This window comes from Drosophila novamexicana, unplaced genomic scaffold, assembly GCF_003285875.2.
Source record: "Drosophila novamexicana strain 15010-1031.04,08,12 unplaced genomic scaffold, DnovRS2.1 tig00000817-arrow-arrow-pilon, whole genome shotgun sequence".
NCBI lineage: Eukaryota > Metazoa > Arthropoda > Insecta > Diptera > Drosophilidae > Drosophila > Drosophila novamexicana.
Window position 1 is genome coordinate 1197522 of NW_020824827.1, and position 24375 is coordinate 1221896.

The 24375-nt window shown below is 45.2% G+C and overlaps 5 protein-coding genes across 7 annotated transcripts; 3 read left to right on the forward strand and 2 right to left on the reverse strand.

The window, feature by feature from the left end:
* Positions 1 to 18: 18 nt before the first annotated feature.
* Positions 19 to 1858, reverse strand: LOC115763972 (eukaryotic translation initiation factor 2D). The gene is made up of 2 exons (XM_030706775.1): positions 1404 to 1858; positions 19 to 1341 (listed from the first exon to the last, which is right to left on the reverse strand). The coding sequence occupies exons 1-2, from the start codon at positions 1801 to 1803 to the stop codon at positions 35 to 37; spliced, it is 1707 nt and encodes a 568-aa protein (XP_030562635.1). The 5' UTR covers positions 1804 to 1858; the 3' UTR covers positions 19 to 34.
* A 978-nt stretch (positions 1859 to 2836) lies between these two features.
* Positions 2837 to 3957, reverse strand: LOC115764043 (histone RNA hairpin-binding protein). The gene is made up of 2 exons (XM_030706883.1): positions 3680 to 3957; positions 2837 to 3623 (listed from the first exon to the last, which is right to left on the reverse strand). Exons 1-2 carry the CDS (start codon positions 3830 to 3832, stop codon positions 3021 to 3023), a joined length of 756 nt encoding a protein of 251 aa, XP_030562743.1. The 5' UTR covers positions 3833 to 3957; the 3' UTR covers positions 2837 to 3020.
* A 129-nt stretch (positions 3958 to 4086) lies between these two features.
* Positions 4087 to 7814, forward strand: LOC115763984 (26S proteasome non-ATPase regulatory subunit 1). 2 transcript variants are annotated; one of them, XM_030706796.1, is made up of 4 exons: positions 4087 to 4177; positions 4265 to 5269; positions 5445 to 6752; positions 6822 to 7814. In XM_030706796.1, exons 2-4 carry the CDS (start codon positions 4306 to 4308, stop codon positions 7649 to 7651), a joined length of 3102 nt encoding a protein of 1033 aa, XP_030562656.1. In that variant the 5' UTR covers positions 4087 to 4177; positions 4265 to 4305; the 3' UTR covers positions 7652 to 7814. The 2 variants fall into 2 exon arrangements, with proteins under 2 accessions (XP_030562656.1, XP_030562657.1); XM_030706797.1 differs by lacking the exon at positions 4087 to 4177 and having other exon boundaries at positions 4235 to 5269.
* A 761-nt stretch (positions 7815 to 8575) lies between these two features.
* On the forward strand, positions 8576 to 16679 carry LOC115764021 (probable multidrug resistance-associated protein lethal(2)03659). Of its 2 annotated transcripts, XM_030706852.1 has the most exons (8): positions 8576 to 8622; positions 8772 to 9402; positions 11076 to 11306; positions 11367 to 13370; positions 13437 to 13845; positions 14050 to 14200; positions 14261 to 15209; positions 15273 to 15597. In XM_030706852.1, exons 2-8 carry the CDS (start codon positions 9323 to 9325, stop codon positions 15595 to 15597), a joined length of 4149 nt encoding a protein of 1382 aa, XP_030562712.1. In that variant the 5' UTR covers positions 8576 to 8622; positions 8772 to 9322. The 2 variants fall into 2 exon arrangements, with proteins under 2 accessions (XP_030562712.1, XP_030562713.1); XM_030706853.1 differs by lacking the exon at positions 8576 to 8622 and having other exon boundaries at positions 9323 to 9402; positions 15273 to 16679.
* Positions 16680 to 17249: 570 nt separating this feature from the next.
* On the forward strand, positions 17250 to 22804 carry LOC115764199 (probable multidrug resistance-associated protein lethal(2)03659). Its single transcript, XM_030707087.1, has 6 exons — positions 17250 to 17323; positions 18321 to 18551; positions 18607 to 20520; positions 20842 to 21308; positions 21455 to 22403; positions 22459 to 22804. Exons 1-6 carry the CDS (start codon positions 17250 to 17252, stop codon positions 22802 to 22804), a joined length of 3981 nt encoding a protein of 1326 aa, XP_030562947.1.
* Positions 22805 to 24375: the final 1571 nt, after the last annotated feature.

Here is a 24375-nt window from a genome sequence, read left to right on the forward strand (position 1 = left end):
TGGGCTGTATTATATGCATTGCTTACTGACTTCATCACTTGCGCTTCTTCTTGCCATCTTTGGCCAATTCGAGGCCCAGTATACACTTGGGCGGCACCTTGTAGGTTTCCGTGAGTAGCGTGTATATGAAACGAATTTGGTTGCCCTGCACCTGGAGCTGCTCGTGCTTCTGATGCGGCAACTTGACAATGCTTGTGCTGGCGGCGGCGCCCTGTTTGCACAGCTTTATCAGCTCGGCCATGATGATGCCATAGGCTTCGATGTTGCTGACCAGCGTCACCTTTTTGTTGCCGGACCGTGTGGCCAGGGACATTTGGATTTGCGGCTTGCCGCTGGTATCCTTTCCGCTGCACATTTGATAGGAATGCTCCATCTTGCTGGTTATTATGGAGGTGATTTCGCTCAAGGTACCCTCACGGTTGCCGCACAGCTCCAGCAGCACCGCATCCGGACGCACCAGCTTTGTCTGCGGATCAGCCAGGCCATGTTTGCTCACATACTCGCGCACAATCTTCTTGACCTGGCCAACGGGTATACCCTCGCCGCGTTTGTAGTTCATTTTAGTGAAGAATGCGGCGGTTACATCCGAAACAATGTACATCTCCTTTAGCTCCGAATGGAATAGGGGCGTCTCTGCGGCGGCACCGCTGCTGTCGCCAGTCTTGACATCCGTTATAAAATTCACCAGCTCTGGATGCTCCAAGTCTACGGAAATGATCTTGTCAACGCCCTTGGTCTCCTCACGTACAACTATAAAACCCTGGTCGACCATCTCGGCCAGAAAGTTGGACAGCTTCTTGTAGCGCGTCTTTTTTAAATCAATTTGTTCAGACGCTTCGGTCACCACGTACAGCCGATAGAAATTACTCGTGAGGAGCGGCAGCGGCAGCTTCTTGCCGTTGTTTTTAAGTGCAGCCAGAAATGCATTCTTTAAAAGTGTTTCCGGCGTGGGTTCATCTGGTGACTCCGCTGCAGCATCTGCGGCAGGCTCACTAATCTCCTCCAGCGACAAGGCAGCAGCGCCCGATGTCAGTTCGTCTGTTTCCTCCGCTTGTGGCAGCGGTTCACTCACAGTTGTCGGTTCGGTTGGCGTTGGTTTTATGGTTTTGCGGTGCTGATCTGATGATCCCAAGGCGGGAAAGTCCTCACCCGACAAAGGCTTCGTCTTGTTCAGCGGTATTTGCTGCAGCAGACTGGGCTCATGTGCCCACAGCTTATCCCCAAACATGTGCAGCATTTTAACAGCCACGCCATGACCGCCGCACATGTACAGCTCGTCGCTGGAGCGCGCCAGCTGTCCCACGCCAATGGCCGAACTGTTGTTGGTCAAATTGACAGCCACTGCACGGATCAAAAGAATTTTTTGTATTCGTATATAATATTAAATGGTGTCACACACTTACTTAGCTGACCCTTCTTGAAATGACCGTACATGTTCAGACCGACGCCCAGCGGCACCACGCCCGGCAGCATCAAGTCCGCGCCATTGGATAGCTTGGGCAGCACACCCTCGTGTGTGGTTAGATATGGCAATATGTCTGGCGTTGACCATAGTGTGTAGAGCGTTGGCACCAGCTGACCGCCATCCAGTTCAAAGAACATCGGCTGCTTGTCCACACAGTAGACCATGCTTTGCTGCCCGCCATGCGTCAGGATCTTCAGCTGCGTCACATTCGCCTTTGCCGGCATCAGATTCTCGGCCGGCACATGCGGAAATGCCAACTCGAGCCGGGCGCGCAGTTTCTTGGCTTCGGAGCCCTTGAGCGCTGCGCTACTCTTTAATCGGTAGGGTTTCAGAAACATGTGCGTGCTGCGTGTAATTTGCGTACGTAAACGAAATAATCAAAATAAATATAAACTAACAGACGTTCACAATAGACACACGCCGTTGCACAGTGACAAAACAGCTGATTGGTCGCTGGTTCATGCCCGTTTGCCAATTTAATTAAATAATGCATATTTAATAAAATTTCAAATAATAATAATGATTTATGTCCTAAGCTTTTTGAATACGTTTCACATAAGTTGGTGAAGAGATTAATCAAATTAAACATACATATGTATGTATTTATGTATAATTATCATAGTTCACAATAGACTTGTCGCCCAATGAGAAATCAGCTGATGTATGCGGTGCTGCCAGCTGCCGCTTTAAAAAAAGTAGCTGATTCCAATATTCAAATACCAAGCAAACTTAGCTAGAAAATGGCTCAATTGGCAACACTGTTTGCATGCCGGTTCGCAAAATTTACACATAATAAATATGTTGCTTAATTTGTGTACTTTAAAAGAGTAACCCAACACAGTTCACAATAGACATGCACCGTTGCTTGATAAAAAATTAACGGATGATTTGCATAAATGTATTCCAGTTCAATGAAAACTTAACATAAAGTGACAGCTCCTATTGACGAACATGTTTAACAGTCGCTTTATTGACAAAACGCTACTTAAATTACAAAACCTATGCCTAGATCGAACGAAAGTACATAAATATATAAAAATTGGTTGCATACTGAAATTGCTGATCATAAAAAGTATTGTTTATTAACGTCACTATACACACATGTATGTATGTATGTATACGATTTTGAATAATGAATGTTCGCACATCACGGTCCGCTATAGGCAGCTTCCACTATATGTACATACATACATAAAACGTATATCACTGCATAAGCTGATAAAACATCTGTCTATTCCTGGCCCGCCTTGAATGTACAATACACATGCATATGTATGTGCATTACATGCGCACAATTCTGAAATTCCCTCGATGCAGTTTCCAGGTAAAACAGTCTCAAAGAATCAAGATCAAAATGACGCCATTTTATTAAACATTTCATTTTATGTTAACATAACATAACATAACATACTTTGCCTGCGAGCAGTATTTTAAGGCTAATTTAATGGGATATATATATATGTGTAAATGTTGTTTACTTCAACTTTGCCCGAGTTTGTACCATCGTTTCAGTTATTGTCCCCCGAGAAACGCGCCCCATGTTAATAAAACACCTCTAATCCGAGTCAGAGTCCGAATCAGCTTCGCAAGTACGCGAATTCTTTGCCGTGGGCGGATCGTAGATGTGCAGCTGCTTGCGCCAGATCTTTACCAGCCCATCGAAGGCTCGACGGCTGTACTTGCCATATTTGTTGGGGGTTCTGGGATGCTCGCGAGTACGTTCATTTCTGGGCACATTCTCAATATATCTTTCATAGGCAGCCGTGTTTTTGCCATAGTCTATTTGCTTCTGGCGGCGCGATAGTATTTCTGGATCTGCCTCGGTATACGAGGAGGACGATGAAGTGGACGAGGTATAGCTGTTGTGTCGCACACGCTTTTCCTCCTTGTGACCTTTGAAAAGATGCGCCTTGGGACGTGGATTTACATCATTCTGAGCTGATGATGTGCTGCTATTTGGACTGTTGGAGCGACTATTTTCGGTGCTCTGTGTGGGCGGCGTTTGGGAATGACGCCGCTTGAAGGGCGTCTTTAGTTTTTCCTCCTTCACCAGACGCTCAAACTTTTCCTCATTGCTGCCATCTAGAAATTCAAAGGCCATTTCGCGCTTTGCTTGTGCAGCTGCGCTGCCGGCGCTGCTGTTGAACGACGACGATGCCTGGAATTGACAACTAGTTAGCTGGCTCTGCATATGGTTTGAAGATCATCAATTACCTCGTCGCTGTGCCCCAGCTCGGCGCGAACCTCCTGGGCCCAACTGTTCAGTGGTTTTGCGTCCATTGAAATGGACGAGCCGGAGGAATTTAGGCTGCCTGCGCCTTTAATCGGTGTTGCATCCACAGACATGAGTTGATCCTCACACATCATGTTGTTGCAATTTTTATTGTTTATTTATATAAAGTAATCGAGGGCGTTAACTACGTGCGTTCAGCAAACAAAACTATGTGTTGTGTTCGCTTGCGCCAGTTGTTCGCGCGTTTTTGTTGCTGCGATGCCAAGTTGCGGGGAATTATGTATGTCGATAGCTATCGATAACAATTGCTAAAGTGTTGCCACTTCGTGTTAACTATTCTTATGAACAACACTGCATAACGCACGCTTTCCAACACTCATGTACACAGCCAGCATTGTGCAGCACTACAACGATTGGTGATTTAGCGTTTTTTCGGCATAAAAGAAAAGTCTGTGTAATATTAAAAACTGCAATCGTTGGTTAGTACTGCAAAAAATTACTTGTCTCAATTATAATCAGACAGTTTTTGGATTCAAATTAATCATATGTTACGTACACTTTCGTAGAACATATTTATTATTGGGGGAAAAATCAACGCAAGCAAAAAATGAGCCTCACATCCGCCGCGGGGATAATATCCCTACTCGATGAACCGATGCCAGATCTCAAGGTTTTCGCCCTAAAGAAGCTGGACAACATTGTGGATGAGTTCTGGCCGGAAATATCCGAGTCAATTGAGAAAATTGAAATGCTGCACGAGGACCGAGCATTTCCAGAGAACAAACTTGCTGGCATGGTTGCGTCCAAGGTATTCTATCATCTGGGCTCCTTTGAGGATGCACTCACATATGCGCTGGGCGCTGGCGATCTGTTCGATGTGAATGCGCGCAACGAGTACACTGAGACAATCATTGCCAAATGCATTGATTTCTATATTGCGCAACGCGTTGATTTCATTGAGAATCCCAAGGAGGCAAAGCCTGTGGATGAGCGTCTGGAGGCCATTGTGAATCGCATGATTCAACGTTGCCTGGACGACAATCAGTACCGTCAGGCACTTGGCATTGCACTGGAAACGCGTCGCATGGACATCTTTGAGGTGTCCATCATGAAGTCGGACGATGTCCGTGGCATGCTGGCCTATGCCTACAATGTCACCATGTCGCTGCTCCAGAATCGCGGCTTTCGCAATCAGGTGCTGCGCTGCCTGGTTGGCCTCTATCGAGAACTGGGTGTGCCCGACTATGTGAACATGTGCCAGTGTCTGATCTTTCTGGAGGATCCCCTGGCCGTTGCCGAAATGCTGGACAAGTTGACCGGCTCCTCCGTCGAGGCCAACAATCTGATGGCCTATCAAATTGCATTCGATCTGTACGAGTCTGCGACACAGGAGTTCCTGGGCAACGTGCTCCAGGCACTCAAGGATACTGCGCCCATACCCACAGCCCTACCCAGCACATTCAAGCCCCAGGGCACCACAGCAAACGGTAGCGATGCCGCTGCCAAATCTGATGATGAGAAGGCCAAATTACTTAGCGATGAGAGCATGGAAACCATCGAGGATAAAGATGGTGAGCGGAACTTTTTTTTTAACTTTTAAATATTATATATCTTGACCAAGCTCAGCAATTCCCAGCTTGGCTGTCTTTGCCTTTTAAGATAAATCTCTTTACGAGTCTCTGATATAAAAAAGAAGACTATAGTCGACAGCTTTTCATGATTTACCCCCTCATTTTTGCTTTACAGGCGATGTCAAGATTGAGCGCACCATCGACTCGCTGAACGACATGGAAAAGCTTCATCAGAAGAATATTGAGAAGCTAATTTCCATACTCTCCGGCGAAGTGTCCATAGATCTGCAGCTGCAGTTTCTCATACGCAGCAATCACGCCGATTTGCAGATACTGCGCGGCACCAAGGAGGCGGTGCGTGTGTCCATTTGCCACACGGCGACTGTCATCGCGAATGCGTTCATGCACAGCGGCACCACCTCGGATCAGTTCCTGCGCGACAATCTGGATTGGTTGGCACGTGCCACAAATTGGGCCAAGCTAACAGCTACCGCCTCGTTGGGTGTGATACATCGCGGACACGAAAAGGATTCGCTGGCGCTCATGCAAAGCTATTTGCCCAAGGAGGCTGGACCCAGCTCTGGCTACTCCGAGGGTGGCGCACTGTACGCCCTGGGTCTGATACATGCCAATCATGGCGCCAATATAATTGACTACCTGCTGCAGCAGCTGAAAGACTCCCAAAACGAGAATGTGCGCCATGGTGGCTGCCTGGGCCTGGGCCTAGCCGGCATGGGCACCCATCGCCAGGATCTGTACGAACAATTGAAGTTTAATTTGTACCAGGACGATGCTGTTACTGGCGAGGCAGCTGGCATTGCCATGGGCATGGTTATGCTGGGCTCCAAGAATGCACAGGCCATCGAGGATATGGTATCGTATGCGCAGGAGACGCAGCACGAAAAGATTCTGCGTGGCCTGGCTGTTGGCATCTCGTTGACCATGTTTGCGCGCCTGGAAGAGGCCGATCCGCTTGTCACCAGCCTCTCCACCGACAAGGATCCCGTCTTGCGTCGCTCGGGCATGTACACCCTGGCGATGGCCTACAATGGCACCGGCAGCAACAAGGCCATACGCAAGCTGCTCCATGTGGCCGTTTCTGATGTAAATGACGATGTGCGTCGCGCTGCTGTCACGGCGATTGGTTTCATTCTGTTCCGCACGCCGGAGCAGTGCCCATCGGTGGTTAGTCTGCTTGCCGAGTCATATAATCCGCATGTGCGTTATGGTGCCGCCATGGCGCTGGGCATTGCCTGCGCCGGCACTGGTCTGCGTGAGGCAATTGCCTTGCTGGAGCCCATGGTCAAGTTTGATCCTGTGAACTTTGTGCGTCAGGGTGCGCTTATTGCATCCGCCATGATACTCATCCAGCACACAGACTTGAGCTGCCCCAAGAGCACCTTCTTCCGCCAGCTGTACGCCGAAGTCATCAGCAACAAGCACGAGGATGTCATGGCCAAATATGGTGCCATTTTGGCACAAGGTGGGTGACATACACCTGATTCCATGCAAGTGTCTTATTTAATATTTCCTCTTGATCTATTGCTTGCAGGCATCATCGATGCTGGCGGTCGCAATGCCACACTCTCGCTGCAATCACGCACTGGACACACCAACCTGCAGGCTGTGGTCGGCATGTTGGCCTTCACCCAGTACTGGTACTGGTTCCCGTTGGCGCACACGCTCTCGCTGGCATTTACGCCCACCTGTGTAATTGGTCTGAATTCGGATCTGAAGATGCCCAAGATGGAGTATAGATCGGCGGCGAAGCCATCACTATATGCCTACCCAGCGCCACTGGAGGAGAAGAAGAGTGAAGAACGCGAGAAGGTGGCCACGGCTGTGCTCTCGATTGCAGCACGACAGAAGCGTCGCGAGAATGCCGACAAGAAGGAGGACGAGAAAATGGATGTCGATGAGGACAGCAAGGAGAGCGCCGCTGCAGGCAGCAAAAAGGATGAGGAGAAGTCCGAAACAGCTCTTAAGGCTGACGACAAGCCAGCGGAGGAGTCCAAGCCCAAGAAGAAGGATGATAAGGAAAAGAAAAAGGAAGACGATAAGGATAAGGAGGCCAGCACCAGCGTGGCTGGAGAAAAGGACAAAGAAAAGGACAAGAAGGAAAAGAAGGAGCCCGAACCCGCTTTCGAAATGCTACAGAATCCGGCACGTGCCCTGCGCCAACAGCTCAAGGTGCTCAGCGTTGCCGATGGCCAGTTCTATGAGCCCATGAAAGATGTGACAATTGGCGGCATCATTGTATTCCAGCATACGGGCAAAACCGAAGATCAGGAACTGGTCGAACCGGTCGCTGCATTTGGTCCAATGAACGATGATGATAAGGAACCCGAGCCACCAGAGCCATTCGAATATATTGAGGATTAAATGGGCATGTTGTTTGTCATTATCTAAGTAAACATGTTTTTGGTTTTTCAATATTGCATTCAAATGTATTTTTCACCAAATTTACTAAACAACAACAAAAAAAATACACAGAACTAACGCTAATCCATAATTACCCATAATAAATGTTCATCGCTTATGATGTAAAAGAAATTCGTATTTTCAGGGACTCCAAGCTCAATGACTCAATTGTCAAAAAATTTTCTAATTTGGTGAAATGATAGCATCTTATCAAAATACTTTCGAGCATCGCTGTTGCCGGCTTCTTGTTTCTTGTTTCTTTTTTTTTTTTTTTTTTTTTTTTTTTGCCGTGTTTGTGTACCAAAGCAAACACGCCTATATTTTATTTTTATTTTTGTCAATTTCACAATGCTTGGAAATCGCTCGCGCTCAAATTTTTAAATTGCCGTTGACAAACAAATTCGCTGTCTCGCTCTGGCTACTGCTATGAAACCGTTGGATGCGGTCTCTCACACACACGCACACATACACACACTCCGACGCTGTGGTTATGCCTCAGAGAGCGAGAAAACTCGATTAAAACAAGTCAAAAAATGCAACATTTGCATTAAGCCGATGCGTTCTTACACTTACAACCGTGACGACTTGGGCTAGGATTTGATTTTAAATATTATTGTTTGTTCTCTACACGAAAATAATAAAGTGTAATTTAATTTATTATTTGGGTACGTTTTGTGTCAACTATTAATTTATTATTACCAGCATATTTCATATATTTGTATTAAATCGTTCAAAATAAACTATGTACGATTTATAGAAAGTTGTATATAATAATATACAATGCCATTGTTTTTCGTATTAAGTTTTTAATGTCAATTGAAATGAAGCCAATTAATAAAACAGTCCTTAAATTTCACTGTGCCCAATCATAGCACAGTTTTTTAATTTAAAACACATACGCACCATATATTTCAACAGCAGTGACCAACAGGGTGACGTAGTGTAGTTGCCGGAGCGTCGAAAACAGAGTAGCAATCAGGCAGCACGCATTAGTGCTCTCTTTCTCTCTCTTTTCGGCTGAGGTTTATTCAAAAGTTTTCTTTTTCTATCGCTCTCATCAATTCTACCATTGCCATTTCAGAAATCGAACCGAAAAGACGTGCATCGGTTCGCTAATATTACACATTGTTATTCTTCGCGTAATAATTGTGTAAATTATAATTAATTACAGAAGGCAACGACTAAATTTAAAGTGCTTGTTATTTGTGTGTGTGTGTGAGTTTCAACTGTTCGATTACCATACGAAACAAAGGCGATTTCTCGGCAAATTGCAGTTTGCATTTGCCTTTGCTTTGTTTGTTGCCAGGTCAAACACAGCAACAAACGGTTAATTCTGAATGAGAAGTGGAAACGAAATAAAATTCGTTACTGACCTCGACCCTAGACAATTTACAGCAGCAGTGTTGTTGCCGGCAGTATATATACATATATATGTATATGCATTATATTAATATATGTAAATTGCTGTGGGCAGAGAGTGAGTGTGCATAAAATATTAATAAAGCAGTCAATTGCAAAGAGGAAGCAGCAAACGCCAGCTCGATTTGCGTTTTACTTGTAATTTGGTGGCGTAACGGTAAACGCGCAACTGATATAAATTGCGCCTAAAATAAACAGAACGAATCGCATATTATGAACCGTACCAGAAGAAAGATTGTACGTCCAAAAAATCCCTACACAAATGCAAATCTATTCTCACAATGGAGTTTTTGGTAAGTTACAAGTTCTGGTTCTTCCCCTCTAACGTTCCCATACATGCGCAGCCATAACACACACACACACATGTTAGTTATGAGCGCAGCATTAACGGTAAATCGTATATGTACTTTGTGCACAGGCCGATTTTCATGCTCAGCTCGATAGCACGTGTCAAGCTGTATTTAAAGTCCATCCACATGCATTTATGCATGTGTGTATGTATGTACCTATTACTAATATTTAGTGTTGTCAGCTCAGCTTATTTCTGGCCAAATTTAGCTTTTTTAGTGCGAACAAATTTAAAAAAAAAACAGCTGTCAGTGGTATTTTTCGAAATAAAAATATTTATGATAAAGCAGAGAGTCGCCAAGTAAATATTGAAATTATATAAAACCAATATATAGAAAGCACAGAAATCTCCTTCTCCCGCTAGACTAGCCGTTTCTCGTTTGAAAAGCTGGCAACACTGCCAATATATGTGCTCACACACATAGATCCCACACACATGTGCGTACATACCGTATATAGGCGTTTAGGTGTAAGCAATAATTGTTGTTTTTGCAGAGGTTATTCACCGTCTTCTCACTTTTTTACCGGGCAAATTTCACGGAAATTGTGTTTTTTGCTTCATAAATCATACATATTAGATGTCACTGGGGCTGTGAAGGCTATATTCTTATCAGTATATAAGCAATTACAAATGTACTGAATTAATTCGTGCATATGGATGTACATATAGCTTATACATATATGTACAGTGTACAGACGCGCATATGTTCACTTTGATTAAAATTACTTTGGAAGATTTTTATTAAAAAGGCATTGAATAAATATGGCTTACAAATCGAATAATATTGTATATGATATACAATAAACTGCAGTAATCTGGATTTTTTTATTTTATTTTTATTAACAACTATGTTGTGAATTTTCTACCTATACTTAATAATATTTTTACTAAATATATATTGTTTGTTTCCATGCAAACAGTTGTTTATTTTAGTATCAAAAGCTATTTTAGGGTGTATATAAAAATATGATAACAAGTGGTCGGGAATCACGCATATTTTATGATCACAAAAATGTTTAACATAGCACATATTAATAAGTTAACAGAACTGTTAACCATTAACAGCTGTTACATGCCAGAAGGGATATTTAAACTCCAGTGCCCGAAAATATGTTCATCTTGTTGACTTTGTTGTTAGAAAATTTAAAAAATTTTCACGCTTTTATAATCTCCAAAGAATTTAAAGCCTTAGCAACATGCTGTTTATCGATAAAGGCGTTAATAACACTTCATAAAACCGTAAAATGTTTATTTGCATAATATGATTAGGTGTAGTTTTTAGGAATGTATAACAATGTAATAACGAGCTTGTTATCTGACTTATCAGTCGCAGGGCATAGATGTTGTTTTAGTACCTAGACAACATATAAAGCTCAGAAGCTTAGTTAATTACAAATTAACTTGCTGTTAGACCTTGAAAATCAGAACAACAATCATTAATGAAGCCCCATAAAAACTGTACACAAATGTAATTAGTTATAGCGAGTATATTTTTTGTCTTATCAAAGTACAGTGGTCGCTCGACAAATGGTATTTCTAGAAACAAATGTGTATTTAACGATTAGTAACGCCTTTTGTATTTTGAATGAATTTAATTAAGGTCTCAATTAATTTCAGGTGGATGCGAGATCTGTTCAAGCGCGGCCTACAGGGCCCACTCACAGATGAGGAGCTGTATCAGCATCGAAAAACGCTGGACAGCGAGCGCGTGACGAGCAAGTTCAGCGACTTGTGGGAGGATGAGAAGAAACGCAGCAATCCGAGCGTCGTGCGCATGATATTTCGTGCATATGGCAGCGTATTTATGCCGCTGGGCATAGCCTTCTCCATGGTCGAGTCCTGTTGCAAGTATGCACAACAACTGATATATGATAGACAATAGAGCTAATTCTTGATTTTCAATTGCAGATCCGTAATGCCCTTGTTTCTGGGCTGTCTGGTTGGTTATTTTGCGGCAGATCAGACAACGATAAGCGAGTCGGAGGCGTACTGCTATGCGCTCGGCATTGTGGTGTGCATGCTGGTGCCTGTGTTGACATTTCATCCGTTCATCTTTTATATATTTCAAGTGGGCACCAAACTGCGCCTAGCCCTCTCAGGGCTCATCTACCGCAAGTGCCTGCAGGTCTCCAAGAGCAGCAGCAATGATGGTCTACGCGCACGCGCCATCAACATACTGTCCAACGATTTGGGACGCTTCGATGTGGCGCTATGTTTTCTGCATGACACATGGAAGGGACCAATGGAATCGATACTCATTGGTTATTTGATGTATCGCGAGATCGGCATGTCCGCTGTCATAGGCGTCTCCTTTATGCTCAGCTTTATACCGCTACAGGCGTGGGCAGCCAAAAAGGCGGCCTATTATCGCCAGAAGACGGCGGAGCGCACAGACATGCGCGTAAAGCTAATGAACGAGATTATACAGGGCATACAGGTGATCAAAATGTATGCCTGGGAGAAGTCCTTTGCACGCGTCGTTGCCGAGGTTCGACTCAAGGAAGTGAAGGCCATACGCGGCACCGCCTACATTCATGCAGCGCTCAGCTGCACTTCGATGATCTCCCCGCTATCCGTGTTTCTAGCTCTGTGCTCATATGTATATTTGGGTGACGCGCTGACCGCCAAGAAGGTCTACATGGTCTCCTCCTACTTCAACATGCTAAACGACTCTATGGTGCACTTTTGGCCTCTATCTTTGACATTCATAGCGGAGGCTTTGGTATCGTCGCGACGCTGCAAGGAATTTCTGCTGGATGGCGACAAGGCCGAGGTGCCCATCAATTTGGAGGCCGACGCCAAGCAGTCTAAGAACAAGCGCAAGCTAACGGAAGAGGACAAACTGAAAAATTTGGAGCTCAACGGCTCGCTGCTGGTCAATGGTCAGCCGCAGATGACGCAAGCACAGCCGCCTAATCGGCTGCGCGACTATTGCCCCGAGGCGACCCAGAAGTGTGTGATCCTAAAGAATGTTACCGCCTCGTGGGACGCAAGTGATGGCCACTCCAATTGCGCCATCGATAGCTTCAGCACCGATATTCAGGATCAGACATTGACAGCTGTCGTGGGTCCCGTTGGTGCGGGCAAGTCCAGCTTTCTGAACGTGCTGCTCGGCGAGGTGGGCATTGATCAGGGCGAGGCTTTAGTTCATGGCAAAATATCGTATGCGGCACAGGAGCCGTGGGTCTTCGAGGGCACCATACGCGACAATATTGTCTTTGTGGAGGACTACAATGAGCGCCGGTACAAGAAGGTGATCAAGGCGTGCGCCTTGGAACGCGACATGGAGCTGCTGCCCAGGGGGGATTTAACTGTGGTCGGTGAGCGTGGCGTCAGCCTCAGTGGCGGTCAAAAGGCACGCGTGAATCTAGCACGTGCTGTTTACCGTAAGGCAGATATCTATCTGCTGGACGATCCGCTGTCCGCCGTCGACACACATGTGGGCAAGCACATCTTTGAGAAATGCATACGCGACTTTCTATCCAATAAGATACGCATATTGGTCACACATCAGCTGCAGTATCTGTTCGATGTGGAGCACCTGCTGCTGATGTCCAGCGGCAAGGTTGTGGCCCAGGGCAGCTATCAGGAGCTGCAGCGCTCGCGCCAATTCCAGTTTTTGGAGCAGACGCACGACGAGAGCGGCATCGATACGCACAGCGTTAGCAGTCATATGTCGCGCAGCGATTCCGAGAAGAGCATGGAACATCACCAGCACAATCCGCTGTTGCGACCCGATGAAACTGTCGAGGAGCTCAACCAGGAGCAGCAGAGTGTGGGCGCGGTCAAGTTTAGTGTATACGCCTCGTACTTCAAGGCGCTGGAGAGCACATTTCTGCTGGGCTTGATTGTGGTGCTCTTCATTTGCGCCAGGGTGATGCTCACGGGCGTAGACTACTTCCTCTCACGCTGGTAAGATGCTGGTGACCTTGAAAACTCAATCAAAATATAATTCATTTATTCGTTTATATTCTTTAGGGTCATTTGGGAGGAGAAGATTGCGCTAAATGGCAGCACAATTGCTCTGCCTGCGGCTGTTAATGCCACGTTGGATTTGTCCACCGAGGCGCCTGCCAATGATACAGTCAATACGGCTGCACCGACAAGTTATGAGAGCGCCGAGGATGACGTTCGCCAGCAGCTAGTCTTATTCTATGCTGTTATTCTGGCCGCAACGCTTATTGTTTACCTTATGCGCACCTTTGGCTACTTTCGGATGTGTCTGCGCATCTCCTTGCGGTTGCACGATCGTCTCTTTCGCGGCATCACGCGCGCCAGCATGTATTTTTTCAATACAAACTCATCGGGTCGCATTTTAAATCGATTCTCCAAGGATATACGCACGGTGGATACAGATCTGCCGCACACGCTGCTCGATTGCCTGGCTGTAAGCATTATAGAGATATATAAAAGTGTTTCTACTGACTGTCAATCAGTCTAGTAAGGCACGATAAATACCCGTTATTAGATATAAATATTTTGATTGACTAACTAGAATTATCAGCCTTTGCCCGATCAAAGTATTTTTGATAAATTAAACACATGTTTTTCCTGATAGATAGTTATATTAACGTGATCTTTGCACTTGCAGTTTGCCATTGATGTCTCCGGCGTTCTGATCATTGTGGCCATTGCCAATTATTGGCTGCTGGTGCCCGCCGCCGTGATTGTCGTCGTTTTAGCCTGCATACGTTATCTCTATGTGAACACCAGCCGCAGCGTGAAAAGACTGGAGGGCATATGTAAGTCTCTAAATGTTGTATTTTATTGGCTCCTTGATTGAATAATTTTTATGCTTGCAGCTCGCAGTCCTGTCTACTCGCTGACAAATCAAACGTTCCAGGGCCTGACTACGGTTCGTGCTCTGCAGGCACAGAGCGCCTTGGAGACGGAGTTTCACGAGTATCAGAATGCAAATACCTCGGCCTGGTTTCTGTTCCTCTCCTGTACACGCGCGTTTGCCCTATGGTCGGATCTGTTGTGCATTGGCTATATGACGGCAGTCACATTTAGTTTCCTGTTGCTGCGCAACGAGTTCAACAGCGGCGATGTTGGTCTGGCCATATTGCACAGCACAACCATGACGGGCATGTGCCAGTGGGGCATGCGTCAGACAGCCGAGCTGGAGAATGAGATGACAAGTGTAGAGCGCGTGCTCGAGTATACGGAACAGCCGTCGGAGCCGCCGCTGGAGACGCCCGAGAAATTTAAACCGAAAACCGAGTGGCCCAGCAAGGGACGCATCGAATTCATCAATTTCAAATTGCGCTACTCACCCAAAGAGGCCCCGGTGCTGCGGGACCTGAACTTTACCATTGAGTCGCGCGAGAAAATTGGCATTGTGGGTCGCACCGGTGCTGGCAAATCTTCAATTATACAGTCCATATTCCGTTTGGCCTGCAACGAGGGCATGATACGCATCGATGATGTGGACATTGAGCATATGGGCTTGCACGATTTGCGCAGTCGCATCTCGATTATACCCCAGGATCCGGTGCTGTTCTCGGGTACACTGCGCTATAATCTGGATCCGATGGATGAGCGTACGGACGATGAGATGTGGAAGGCGCTGGGCGATGTCGAGCTGCGTTCCTATGTATCCACGCTCATTGGTGGACTCAATTGTCGCATGTACGATGGCGGCTCCAATTTCAGCGTGGGTCAGCGCCAGCTTGTGTGCCTTGCACGCGCGATATTGCGCAACAATCGCGTGCTAATACTGGATGAGGCTACGGCGAATGTGGATCCAGAGTAAGCATTGATATTTGATTTTATTCTGAAGCATTTTACTAAAACGCTGCTCTCTTCTCGCAGAACTGACAAGCTGATTCAGCAAACGATACGCTCCAAGTTTGCCAACTGTACGGTGCTCACAATTGCGCATCGACTGCATACTGTTATGGATTCGGATCGTGTGCTGGTCATGGATGCGGGCGAGGTGCGCGAACTCGGACATGCCTATGAGCTGCTGCAACGCTCCGGTGGTTATTTGCGGCATTTGGTGGACAACACGGGCTCAGCGACGGCGAATGCACTGCAGCAAGCCGCCGAGGAGAGCTACAGCAAGCGACTGTTAGATGAACGTGTGCCTGCCGAGGACCTTAATCTCACCGCAGCGCTGCACGAGCAGAAGGAGTAGCACAATCACAACTTACACACAAATACACACACAAACTTACTTAAGATGTATAGCATTGGGAACTGAAAGTATTATGAGCGTACATCGCGTTATGTTGTACTTAACTTTAATTTCTGTTTTGTACTTGTAATTGTCTAAGCCCTAATTCCGTATATAAGTATGTACATATATCTATGTATGCTAGCGTGATTCAATTGTTAACTTGTTACTTAAAACTACAAATGCCGAATTTAAGAATGCAACTCTTCCGTTAGGATATCTACAAATATGCCTCCGCTATGTCTTCATATATAATTGTAGAACTCGAAAGCAATTTGCACAAATCAAAATGCAACTTTAATCAAATTATGTCAGTGCTATTTTTTTTATACATCTACTATATACAATATGTAGTATTAATTTACTATATAGCGTAGCATTATGAAATTGTACTTATGTATGTAGCTATTTACGTACAAAATCTCAATAAAAGTGCCTGAGAGTTATTACACCAAATAATATATTAATTTTGTACGCCTCAAGTGCTATTACCTGTTATTTATAAATAGTCATAAAATGTACAATACATATCGTACATCTGAAACAGATAAAAACTTGATGAAAAACACTTTTTGTTAAGTGGGACGAGCTTTAATCAAAATTGTCAATAGCTAAAAACTGTAATAAAACATAGTTCGAATAACTGATTAAAATAAACAACCACAAAATGCTAGCTAGTGTGCACTAGTCGTGGCTGCCCGACTATTAGATACCCTGTACTTAACTAAGAGCAACTTTTTATAGCTGGTTGCATACTTTTATGTGTAAAATTAAGTCTTTGATAACATCCGTGTTCAGTTTGAGATCTTTTGTGAAATTAGGAGAGTTCTAAGATGGCATTATATTGTACATATATACCAGAAACAAAGAGAATAGCGCTTAAAATGCCTTTGATTACGGTGGAAGTAGAGAAATGTATTTCCAACTAGTTTAGATTTGTTTAGGCTATAACCAGTCTTGGATGGTGATCGATATTTATCGATTTCGGACACTGGCGGTTGTTATCGATAATTATTGACTGAATTAAGAAGTTTAATTGTTTAAAAATAAACTTGATCTGTTGCGCTCTTGATCATATAGACTCTAAGCCAACGCGATTAGATAGTTTAAAGATGTTTCTTTCTGTTTGTTGGAATTGTGTTATACTTTCTTCTAAACTAGCTACTGGGTATTCAATATGGGTATTACTCAGTTTTCGTATTTTGGAGCTAACTGTTGCCCTGAACTACGGCCGTGGCCATGTTTTCTGGCCGCGACTCGCGAGCTGTGGTTGCGACTGCAGTTCGGCTGATGATTTGCTGTCAGGCGGCATTTAGATAAAACCGCCACCAAGTGGTGCGATAGGGCGGGCAGCCTGGATCATTGATTTATAGCGATGATTCGGGAAGGTGGCGCAACATTTAGTTAAAAATCAAACGCTTTTCACACACGCCAAATCAGTAACGAGCGAAGCGTCAAAGGCAACGGCCACGGCAACGAATTGTGTTAAAGGATATTGATATTGAGTGAAATATATACCTTCTGTGATATAGGAAGCATATAGCTGATATATATACAGTTAGTGAATTTTTGGAGCTGCAAGTTGGCCAGCTTTGTGAAGCCCATGCCAAACAATGTGCGCGACAAAGGAGGAACGCAAACCAAATCCGGTGCTAAAGGCGAATTTCTTCTCCAAGTGGTTTTTTATGTGAGTGCGCGCGATCCATAAATCCCACTATAAATGGCCTTCAAGAATGTCTAACCATAAATTGGAGGGATTAAGAAAATTTAAAGTGCTCTACGTATACGCAATGTATGAGACATTACGTATACGCTATGTGTGGCTAATTTCGTATTTGATCAAATGCTGAATAATTGTGTTACAACATGTGCTATGCTCCTGTCGCCTGTCGCCGTAAGATAAGATAAACCTGAAGAGCAAATCGCGCCCAGATTTATGACAGTGTTCGCAACGCTTTTCAGAATGTGCCAAAGTTACAGTTCTTGTTATTTCAAATTATTCCACAACTGTGTCGCAACTGTCTTAACCCAAGTATTTTTTGTCTAGCCTGATCTAACAGGCTTTAATAAAATTGTGCTATGACTGTCAAGCAAATACACTCCAAACAAATTGAATCGATCAAGCATTATCTGATCGTCCCTTTGATTGTCTGTTTGCATGATAAAGAGCTGACTAACTATTTATAAACGACTGATCAGACTAACCTTTGGCTATCTGTAGCCGTGACTAAGAGCAGGAAACAACTAAATTATATTTAACACGAATAACGTTTTGCCAGATTTAAATGCGTAATCTAATCTAGAGGCCAAACCATGAACACAAAGCCAAAGCTTATGAAAATCGGTTGTGATTTGACTGAGTTATGGGGGTGGGAAATTGTAACCTATATAGGATATTTGAGGGTATAATTTTTAAACGAATTTTGATCACGAATAATGTTGCCAGATTTAGATGACAAATTAATCTAGAGGCCAAGTCATGAACAAAGACTTAATCCTCGTGAAAATTGCATCAGATTTGAATGAATTATGGGAGTGGGAAATTTTGAATAGATACTAAATTGTCCGAGTTGTAGGAGTGGAAAATTTCGGCTACTCTTAATTAGATTTAATTAAAAAAAAAATAACTTAGCCATAACAGACAGTTCGTCAAGAATAATCCCCCGACGTTTTGTTTTTGTCAGCTGGTCACGTGAGATTTTGCGCAAAGGCCATGGCAAATCCATTGAGCCCGCGGATTTGTATGCGAATGTACCCTGCCTGGATAGTACAAAGGTATCCCAAGATCTGCTGGGCCATTGGGAGCGCGAACTGAAACGCCCGCAGCCCAGTGTGCTGCACATGATCTTCCAGGCGTACGGAGCGAAATTTGTGCCCATTTGCATACTCTACTCTCTGGTGGAGATATCCCTGCAGTAAGTCGAAGCAACCCGAAGTCTTCCTTCATGACGTATATTTCCCGTATTGTAGCACTATGCAGCCGCTGCTGCTGGGCAAGCTGGTGTCCTTCTTTTCGGAAGGCAACGAATACGAGTCCATGGAGTCGGCCTATCTGTACGCCATGGGCGTGGTCCTGTGCTCGCTGGTCAAGGTGCTCTGCTATCATCCGTTTATGTTCCATCTGTTTGCGCTGGGCGCCCGCATACGCCTGGCCTGCGCCGGCCTGGTCTACCGGAAGTGCCTGCGCGTCTCCGTGGCCTCGGATAACAGTGGGATGAGCGGCTATGCGATTGCCCTTATGTCCACGGATCTGCCGCAGTTTAATGAGACCTTCTACTTCTTCCACGAACTCTGGAAGGGACCGCTGGAGGGCCTGATCTTTGGCTACATTATTTACCAGGTGATCGGCTGGCCTGCTCTGGTGGGCATGGCCACCATTATACTCTTCATACCGCTGCAGGTGTGGGCAGCGAAGGCGACGGCGCGTTTCAAGCGACTCTCGGCGGAGTATGGTGACGAGCGTGTCAAGCTGATGAACGAGATCATATCGGCCATGCAGGTGATCAAGATGTATGCCTGGGAGAAGTCATTTGCCAAGCTGATCGCACGCGTGCGCCGTAAGGAGATGACCGCCATACGCGGCACCATGTACGTCTATGCGGGGCTGCAGTGCACCGACATGATCTCCAAGCTGTCGCTGTTCCTGTGTCTGGTCACATACGTATTCACTGGCGACATTGTGACCGCTCAGAAGGTGTTCATGGTGTCCAGCTACTATGACCATCTGAATCACTCGCTGCTGCATCTCTGGCCCCTGGCCATTAACTCCTGGGCGGAGACGTTTGTTGTGGCCCGCCGCCTGTTGGACTTTCTGCTGCAGCACGAGGATCCCGCCGATGGCGGTGTGAACAACTTTACCGACGTAGACGATGATCTGCAGCATGGCAACTATTTTGGACGTCTACATAATCCGCTGGCGTTGTGTAAGAGCGTCACGCTGCGCCAGCTGACGGCCAGCTGGGATCAGTCCAGCCAAGAGAAACGCCAGCGGCACATCGAGGACATCAGCTTCGAGGCCGAGGAGCAGCAGTTTGTTGGCATTGTGGGCACCGTTGGCGCCGGGAAAAGCACACTGCTGGCTGCCCTGCTCGGCGAGCTGGACATAATCAGCGGCAGCGTGGAGCTCAATGGCGTCATCAGCTATGCGCCGCAAGAGCCCTGGCTGAATCGCTGCAGCCTGCGCGAGAACATTGTCTTCATGGAGCCCTACGACGAGCGACGCTACAGGGAGGTGCTGCGCGTCTGTCTGTTGGAGAAGGACATTGAGCAGCTGCCGCATGGAGATGCCACCATTGTGGGCGAGTCCGGCGCCAGCTTGAGCGGCGGCCAAAAGGCTAGGGTTAGCCTGGCGCGAGCTGTTTACCGCAAGGCAGACATCTATCTGCTGGACGATCCGCTCTCCGCCGTGGACTCCCATGTGGGCCGACTGCTGCTGCAGCATTGCCTCCATGAGTTTCTCAGCGACAAGATACGCATCCTGGTCACACATCGTGTCGCGCTGCTGCGCCATGCCGATCACATGGTCCTGATGGAGGCCGGACGCGCCTCCATACAGGGCAGATATGAGTCCCTGAAGAAACTCATCCGGTTTCGCATGTCCGTCGCCAACGACAGCGAGGTGGCCAAGCTGCGCGCCGTGCGCGCCGATAGCATCTACGAGGAGGCGTCACCGCAGGAGCCACTATCGCAGCAGCAGCTCCAATTGCAGCTGGACGAGCACGAGCAGCGTTACAAGGAGCAACAGTTCCAGGGCTCGGTCACGCTAACCACCTACAAGCAATACTTTGCTGTGCTCGGTCTGCCGTTCGTGGTGCTGCTCATTTTTATTGTTTTTCTGCTGGCGCGTAGCTTCGAAGCTACCATGGACATTTTTCTGTCCAAATGGTATGTATTTTCTAGAGCCCTAAAACCAATGACATTCATATAAAACCAAGTTCGAGCCGCTTGCAACATGTTTGACATGCAACATGTTGTGTTTGAAGTCGAGTTTGATGAAAGCTTCATTAGCTCATGGTTCTTTATCGATTGATTCAAATGCCTTGCTGCAACTCGAATAGCTCAATAAGGACCAAAATTTGATTCGTTCAACTGAAATAATTGAGTATCGACTATCCGCAACCCGTTTCGTTTAACTCAATATATATATAGTATGTTACTTATATCTATATAAAATTAATATTACACATATGTTTTTTTACCTCATAGGGCCACCTGGGAGGAGACGCAACCGGATGAGAATGAGCCGCCCGTGGAACGCCGCAGGATTCGCACACGCCTGGTCACCCTGTACGCTGTGCTCATTGTGAGCACCCTGTTTCTGTATGTGCTGCGCACCTTTGGCTTTTTCATGATGTGCCTGCGCATCTCGCTGCGTATTCATAACTTCCTCTTTCGCGGCATCATACGCGCCAGCATGCAGTTCTTTACGTTAGCCACCTCGGGACGCATTTTGAATCGCTTCTCCAGCGACATTCTGGCCATTGACATTACCCTGCCGCAGTCAATGATGGAATCTCTGGAGTTCTTTGTGAATGGGCTGGCTGTGCTTTTGGTTGTGAGCATCGCCAACTATTGGCTGACGATTCCAGCGATTGTGATGATTGCCTTGCTCTACTTTTCCCGCAGCCTCTACATAGGCGCCAGCCGAAGCCTCAAGCGCATCGAGACCATCTGTGAGTAGGCAACCCCGTCGGGGATCATAGGAATATGTTTAGGGAGTTAAAAAATATAATAAATATTAATAGATATATTCTTGACTGGAAGCATTTTCCTAAAGCACATCCATCCTGAGCTAATCTGTTTCCTCTGCCCTCCACAGCCCGCAGTCCCATCTACTCGTACACAAATGCGACGTTCAAGGGCCTGACCACCATACGCGCCTTGAATGCGACCAAGCGCCTAGAGCGTGGCTTCCATAGCTATCAAAATGAGAACACCTCGGCCGTTTATTTGTACGGAAGTGTGAATCGGGCCTTTGCCTTCTGGACGGATCTCATCTGTGTGCTGTATATCCTGGTGGTGACGTTCAGTTTTCTGGTATTCGATCGGGACTATTACAGCGGCGACGTGGGCCTGGCCATAACGCAGTCCATGACGCTGAGCATCATCTGTCAGTGGGGCATGGGTCACACTGTCGAGCTGGAGAACCAGATGACCAGCGTGGAGCGCGTGCTGGAGTACGTCCAGCTGCCGCCGGAGCCCTCCTACGAGACCGAGGCGGCTGTCAATCTGCCCGCCAAGTGGCCCAGTGCGGGTCAGCTGCACTTCCAGGATCTGCGACTGCGCTACAGCGACCATGGGCATTATGTGCTGAAGGGCTTGAGCTTCACCATACATCCCAAGGAAAAGGTGGGCATTGTGGGTCGCACGGGCGCCGGCAAATCCTCCGTCGTGCAGGCGGTCTTTCGCCTGGCCCTCAACGAGGGACTCATCGAGATCGATGGCTACGATATTGCCAAATTGGGTCTGCATGATTTGCGCAGTCGCATCTCGATTATACCGCAGGATCCGGTGTTGTTTTCGGGCACGCTGCGCTACAACCTGGATCCGTTCGAGCATCAGCTGGACGAGGAACTCTGGCAGGCGCTGGACGCCGTCAAGCTGAAGGCTTTTGTCACGGCGCTGAAAGGTGGCCTCAGCTACAGGCTGCACGATGGCGGCGCCAACTTTAGCATGGGTCAGCGTCAGCTGATTTGCCTGGCACGCGCCATTCTGAGGCACAATACAATACTCATCATGGACGAGGCTACGGCAAATGTGGATCCGGAGTAAGTGGCTGAGCACCTGTTATGTTCATTAAGCTAATCTTTATGGCTTTTGCAGCACGGATCAGCTTATCCAGGAGGCGATACACACCAAGTTCGCCAACTGCACGGTGCTGACCATTGCGCATCGCCTGCACACGGTCATGGATTCGGATCGTGTCCTGGTCATGGATGCGGGTCGTGTCGTCGAGCTGGGTCATCCGCATGAGCTGCTGCAGCAGCGCAACGGACATCTCTATCGATTCGTGGAGAAGACCGGCGCAAGCAGTGCCAAGCATCTGCGTTACGTGGCCGAGCAAAGCTTCCACAAGCGCGTCACGGGAAAGCGAGAATTGCCAGGTGCGGAGCCGGAGCAGCTGCATCCGGAGGGCAGGCTGAGCGTTTTCAGGGGTACCACACTATAAAAAAAGACTGTTGTTGTTTTTGTTTTTTTTTTAAGTTATGGTAGTATATAGTTTTTATTATAGTGAACTGATTTTTAAATATAAATCTAAATTTTGTATATATATATTTATATGTATATATATGCACTTTATATGTATAATATACGAAGTTCTCTTCTTCTTGAAGTTTTTTTGGGAAAAAATCAAGCATTTTTTTTTTGGTTTTAGTATTTTCGTTTTTCTTGTTATGCATTTATTTACTTAACGATTAACTAGCGCGCTAAATAAACCTGGCTACGGTTCGGCTTAAGTTTTGTCAAAACTAAGTATATTAACTACTCTCAACTTCTAGTTGTTCTTGTTGTTGTTGTTGTTGTTGTTCTTGTGCCTAGTTTTGAATGAGTCACATGAGAAATCTGGAGAATAATGCAGCAGTTTTTTTGATGTTCTAGCTTTCATATTTAATTTATAATATATTATTATTTTTCTTTTTTTGTTTCCGCATGGCTTTGCTGTGCTTTTCTTTTGTATATATATCGATTTTATTTTTTATTTAATACGATTTACGATGTTTTGCCTTTGGTATATGTATAAAATTGTTTTGGTAGAGTGTAAATGAATTTATCGCATAGATTTTCACTAGACAAGAAGTGTATATAATCATGTTTTATTTTTAGTTTTTAAATGTTTTTTTTTTTTCGTGTATAAGTTTTAAAGTAAATAAAGCATATATTGATGTATATATATTTGTTTCTTATGATTTTTTGCTTATTTAAAATTCGCTTACTTAAAGTCTGCCTTCAACATTTTTTGTAGTTTGATGTAAATAGAAAAATCAGTGTCTGGAGTATGTTCATAAATCTTATCTATATATATATATAGATGTATATATATCTAAGTTTAAGTTTAGTTTTATATGTGCTTAGATTAACGTGTTGTCACAAAAACCAAGTTAAACCTTGAAATCCTTCCCCAAATTTCAATGCTCAAGTTGTTTTTTTTTTCTTCCTTTACCATCTGATCTTTTGTCTTTTTTTTTATAATTCTCTATGCTTGCTGCTCTTGTGAAAGAAAGGTATGCATATAGTTTTTTGATGTCCTAGAAATAAGATTGTTTGTTTGCTGTTTAAGGAAAAATTCGATGCAATTTGAATAAAATTATGTTGCTTTTTTTTTTTTTATCGTATTTATAATTACTCGATTTTAGCTAGTTAAATATGTATAGATATTTTTTAAAGCATTTTTATTTACTTTTTTTTTGCTTGCTGGAATTTTGTTTCAAGTATTTCTGTTTAAGATTATGCGATATACGCTCGCTCTACTAAATTGTACCATTTTAGGCATATTTCTTTAGGCTTAAGGTTTTTGTTATTTTTATTTATTTGTTATGATTTTGTTTCATTTTGTTTTAAGTACAAACACGTTTTGTATACCTTTTTTTGTTATTCTCACAGTTAAGCTTCTTTGATTGAGCACAAAAGCAAATGAGAGTTTTGTTGAGGGGGGGCTTTGCGGAAAACCAAAAGACCTTAACATACTCAACATTCTAAGTACTATAACTTTATATATATATCTTTTTGTTTTTTTTTTTT

What these genes read in the sequence shown, in the direction of transcription:
- LOC115763972 (XM_030706775.1), bottom strand. Translation starts at nt 1,803, where the DNA reads ATGTTTCTGAAACCCTACCGATTAAAGAGTAGCGCAGCGCTCAAGGGC. An exon ending in TTTCAAGAAGGGTCAGCTAA is followed by an intron (nt 1,342 to 1,403) that starts GTAAGTGTGTGA and finishes TGATCCGTGCAG; the next exon opens with TGGCTGTCAATTTGACCAAC.
- LOC115764199 (XM_030707087.1), top strand. Translation starts at nt 17,250, where the DNA reads ATGTGCGCGACAAAGGAGGAACGCAAACCAAATCCGGTGCTAAAGGCG. An exon ending in GACATTTTTCTGTCCAAATG is followed by an intron (nt 20,521 to 20,841) that starts GTATGTATTTTC and finishes TTTACCTCATAG; the next exon opens with GGCCACCTGGGAGGAGACGC. An exon ending in CAAGCGCATCGAGACCATCT is followed by an intron (nt 21,309 to 21,454) that starts GTGAGTAGGCAA and finishes TGCCCTCCACAG; the next exon opens with CCCGCAGTCCCATCTACTCG.
- LOC115764021 (XM_030706852.1), top strand. Translation starts at nt 9,323, where the DNA reads ATGAACCGTACCAGAAGAAAGATTGTACGTCCAAAAAATCCCTACACA. An exon ending in TTCTCACAATGGAGTTTTTG is followed by an intron (nt 9,403 to 11,075) that starts GTAAGTTACAAG and finishes AATTAATTTCAG; the next exon opens with GTGGATGCGAGATCTGTTCA. An exon ending in GAAAAGACTGGAGGGCATAT is followed by an intron (nt 14,201 to 14,260) that starts GTAAGTCTCTAA and finishes TTATGCTTGCAG; the next exon opens with CTCGCAGTCCTGTCTACTCG.
- LOC115764043 (XM_030706883.1), bottom strand. Translation starts at nt 3,832, where the DNA reads ATGATGTGTGAGGATCAACTCATGTCTGTGGATGCAACACCGATTAAA. An exon ending in AGCTGGGGCACAGCGACGAG is followed by an intron (nt 3,624 to 3,679) that starts GTAATTGATGAT and finishes TGTCAATTCCAG; the next exon opens with GCATCGTCGTCGTTCAACAG.
- LOC115763984 (XM_030706796.1), top strand. Translation starts at nt 4,306, where the DNA reads ATGAGCCTCACATCCGCCGCGGGGATAATATCCCTACTCGATGAACCG. An exon ending in AACCATCGAGGATAAAGATG is followed by an intron (nt 5,270 to 5,444) that starts GTGAGCGGAACT and finishes TTTGCTTTACAG; the next exon opens with GCGATGTCAAGATTGAGCGC. An exon ending in TGGTGCCATTTTGGCACAAG is followed by an intron (nt 6,753 to 6,821) that starts GTGGGTGACATA and finishes TATTGCTTGCAG; the next exon opens with GCATCATCGATGCTGGCGGT.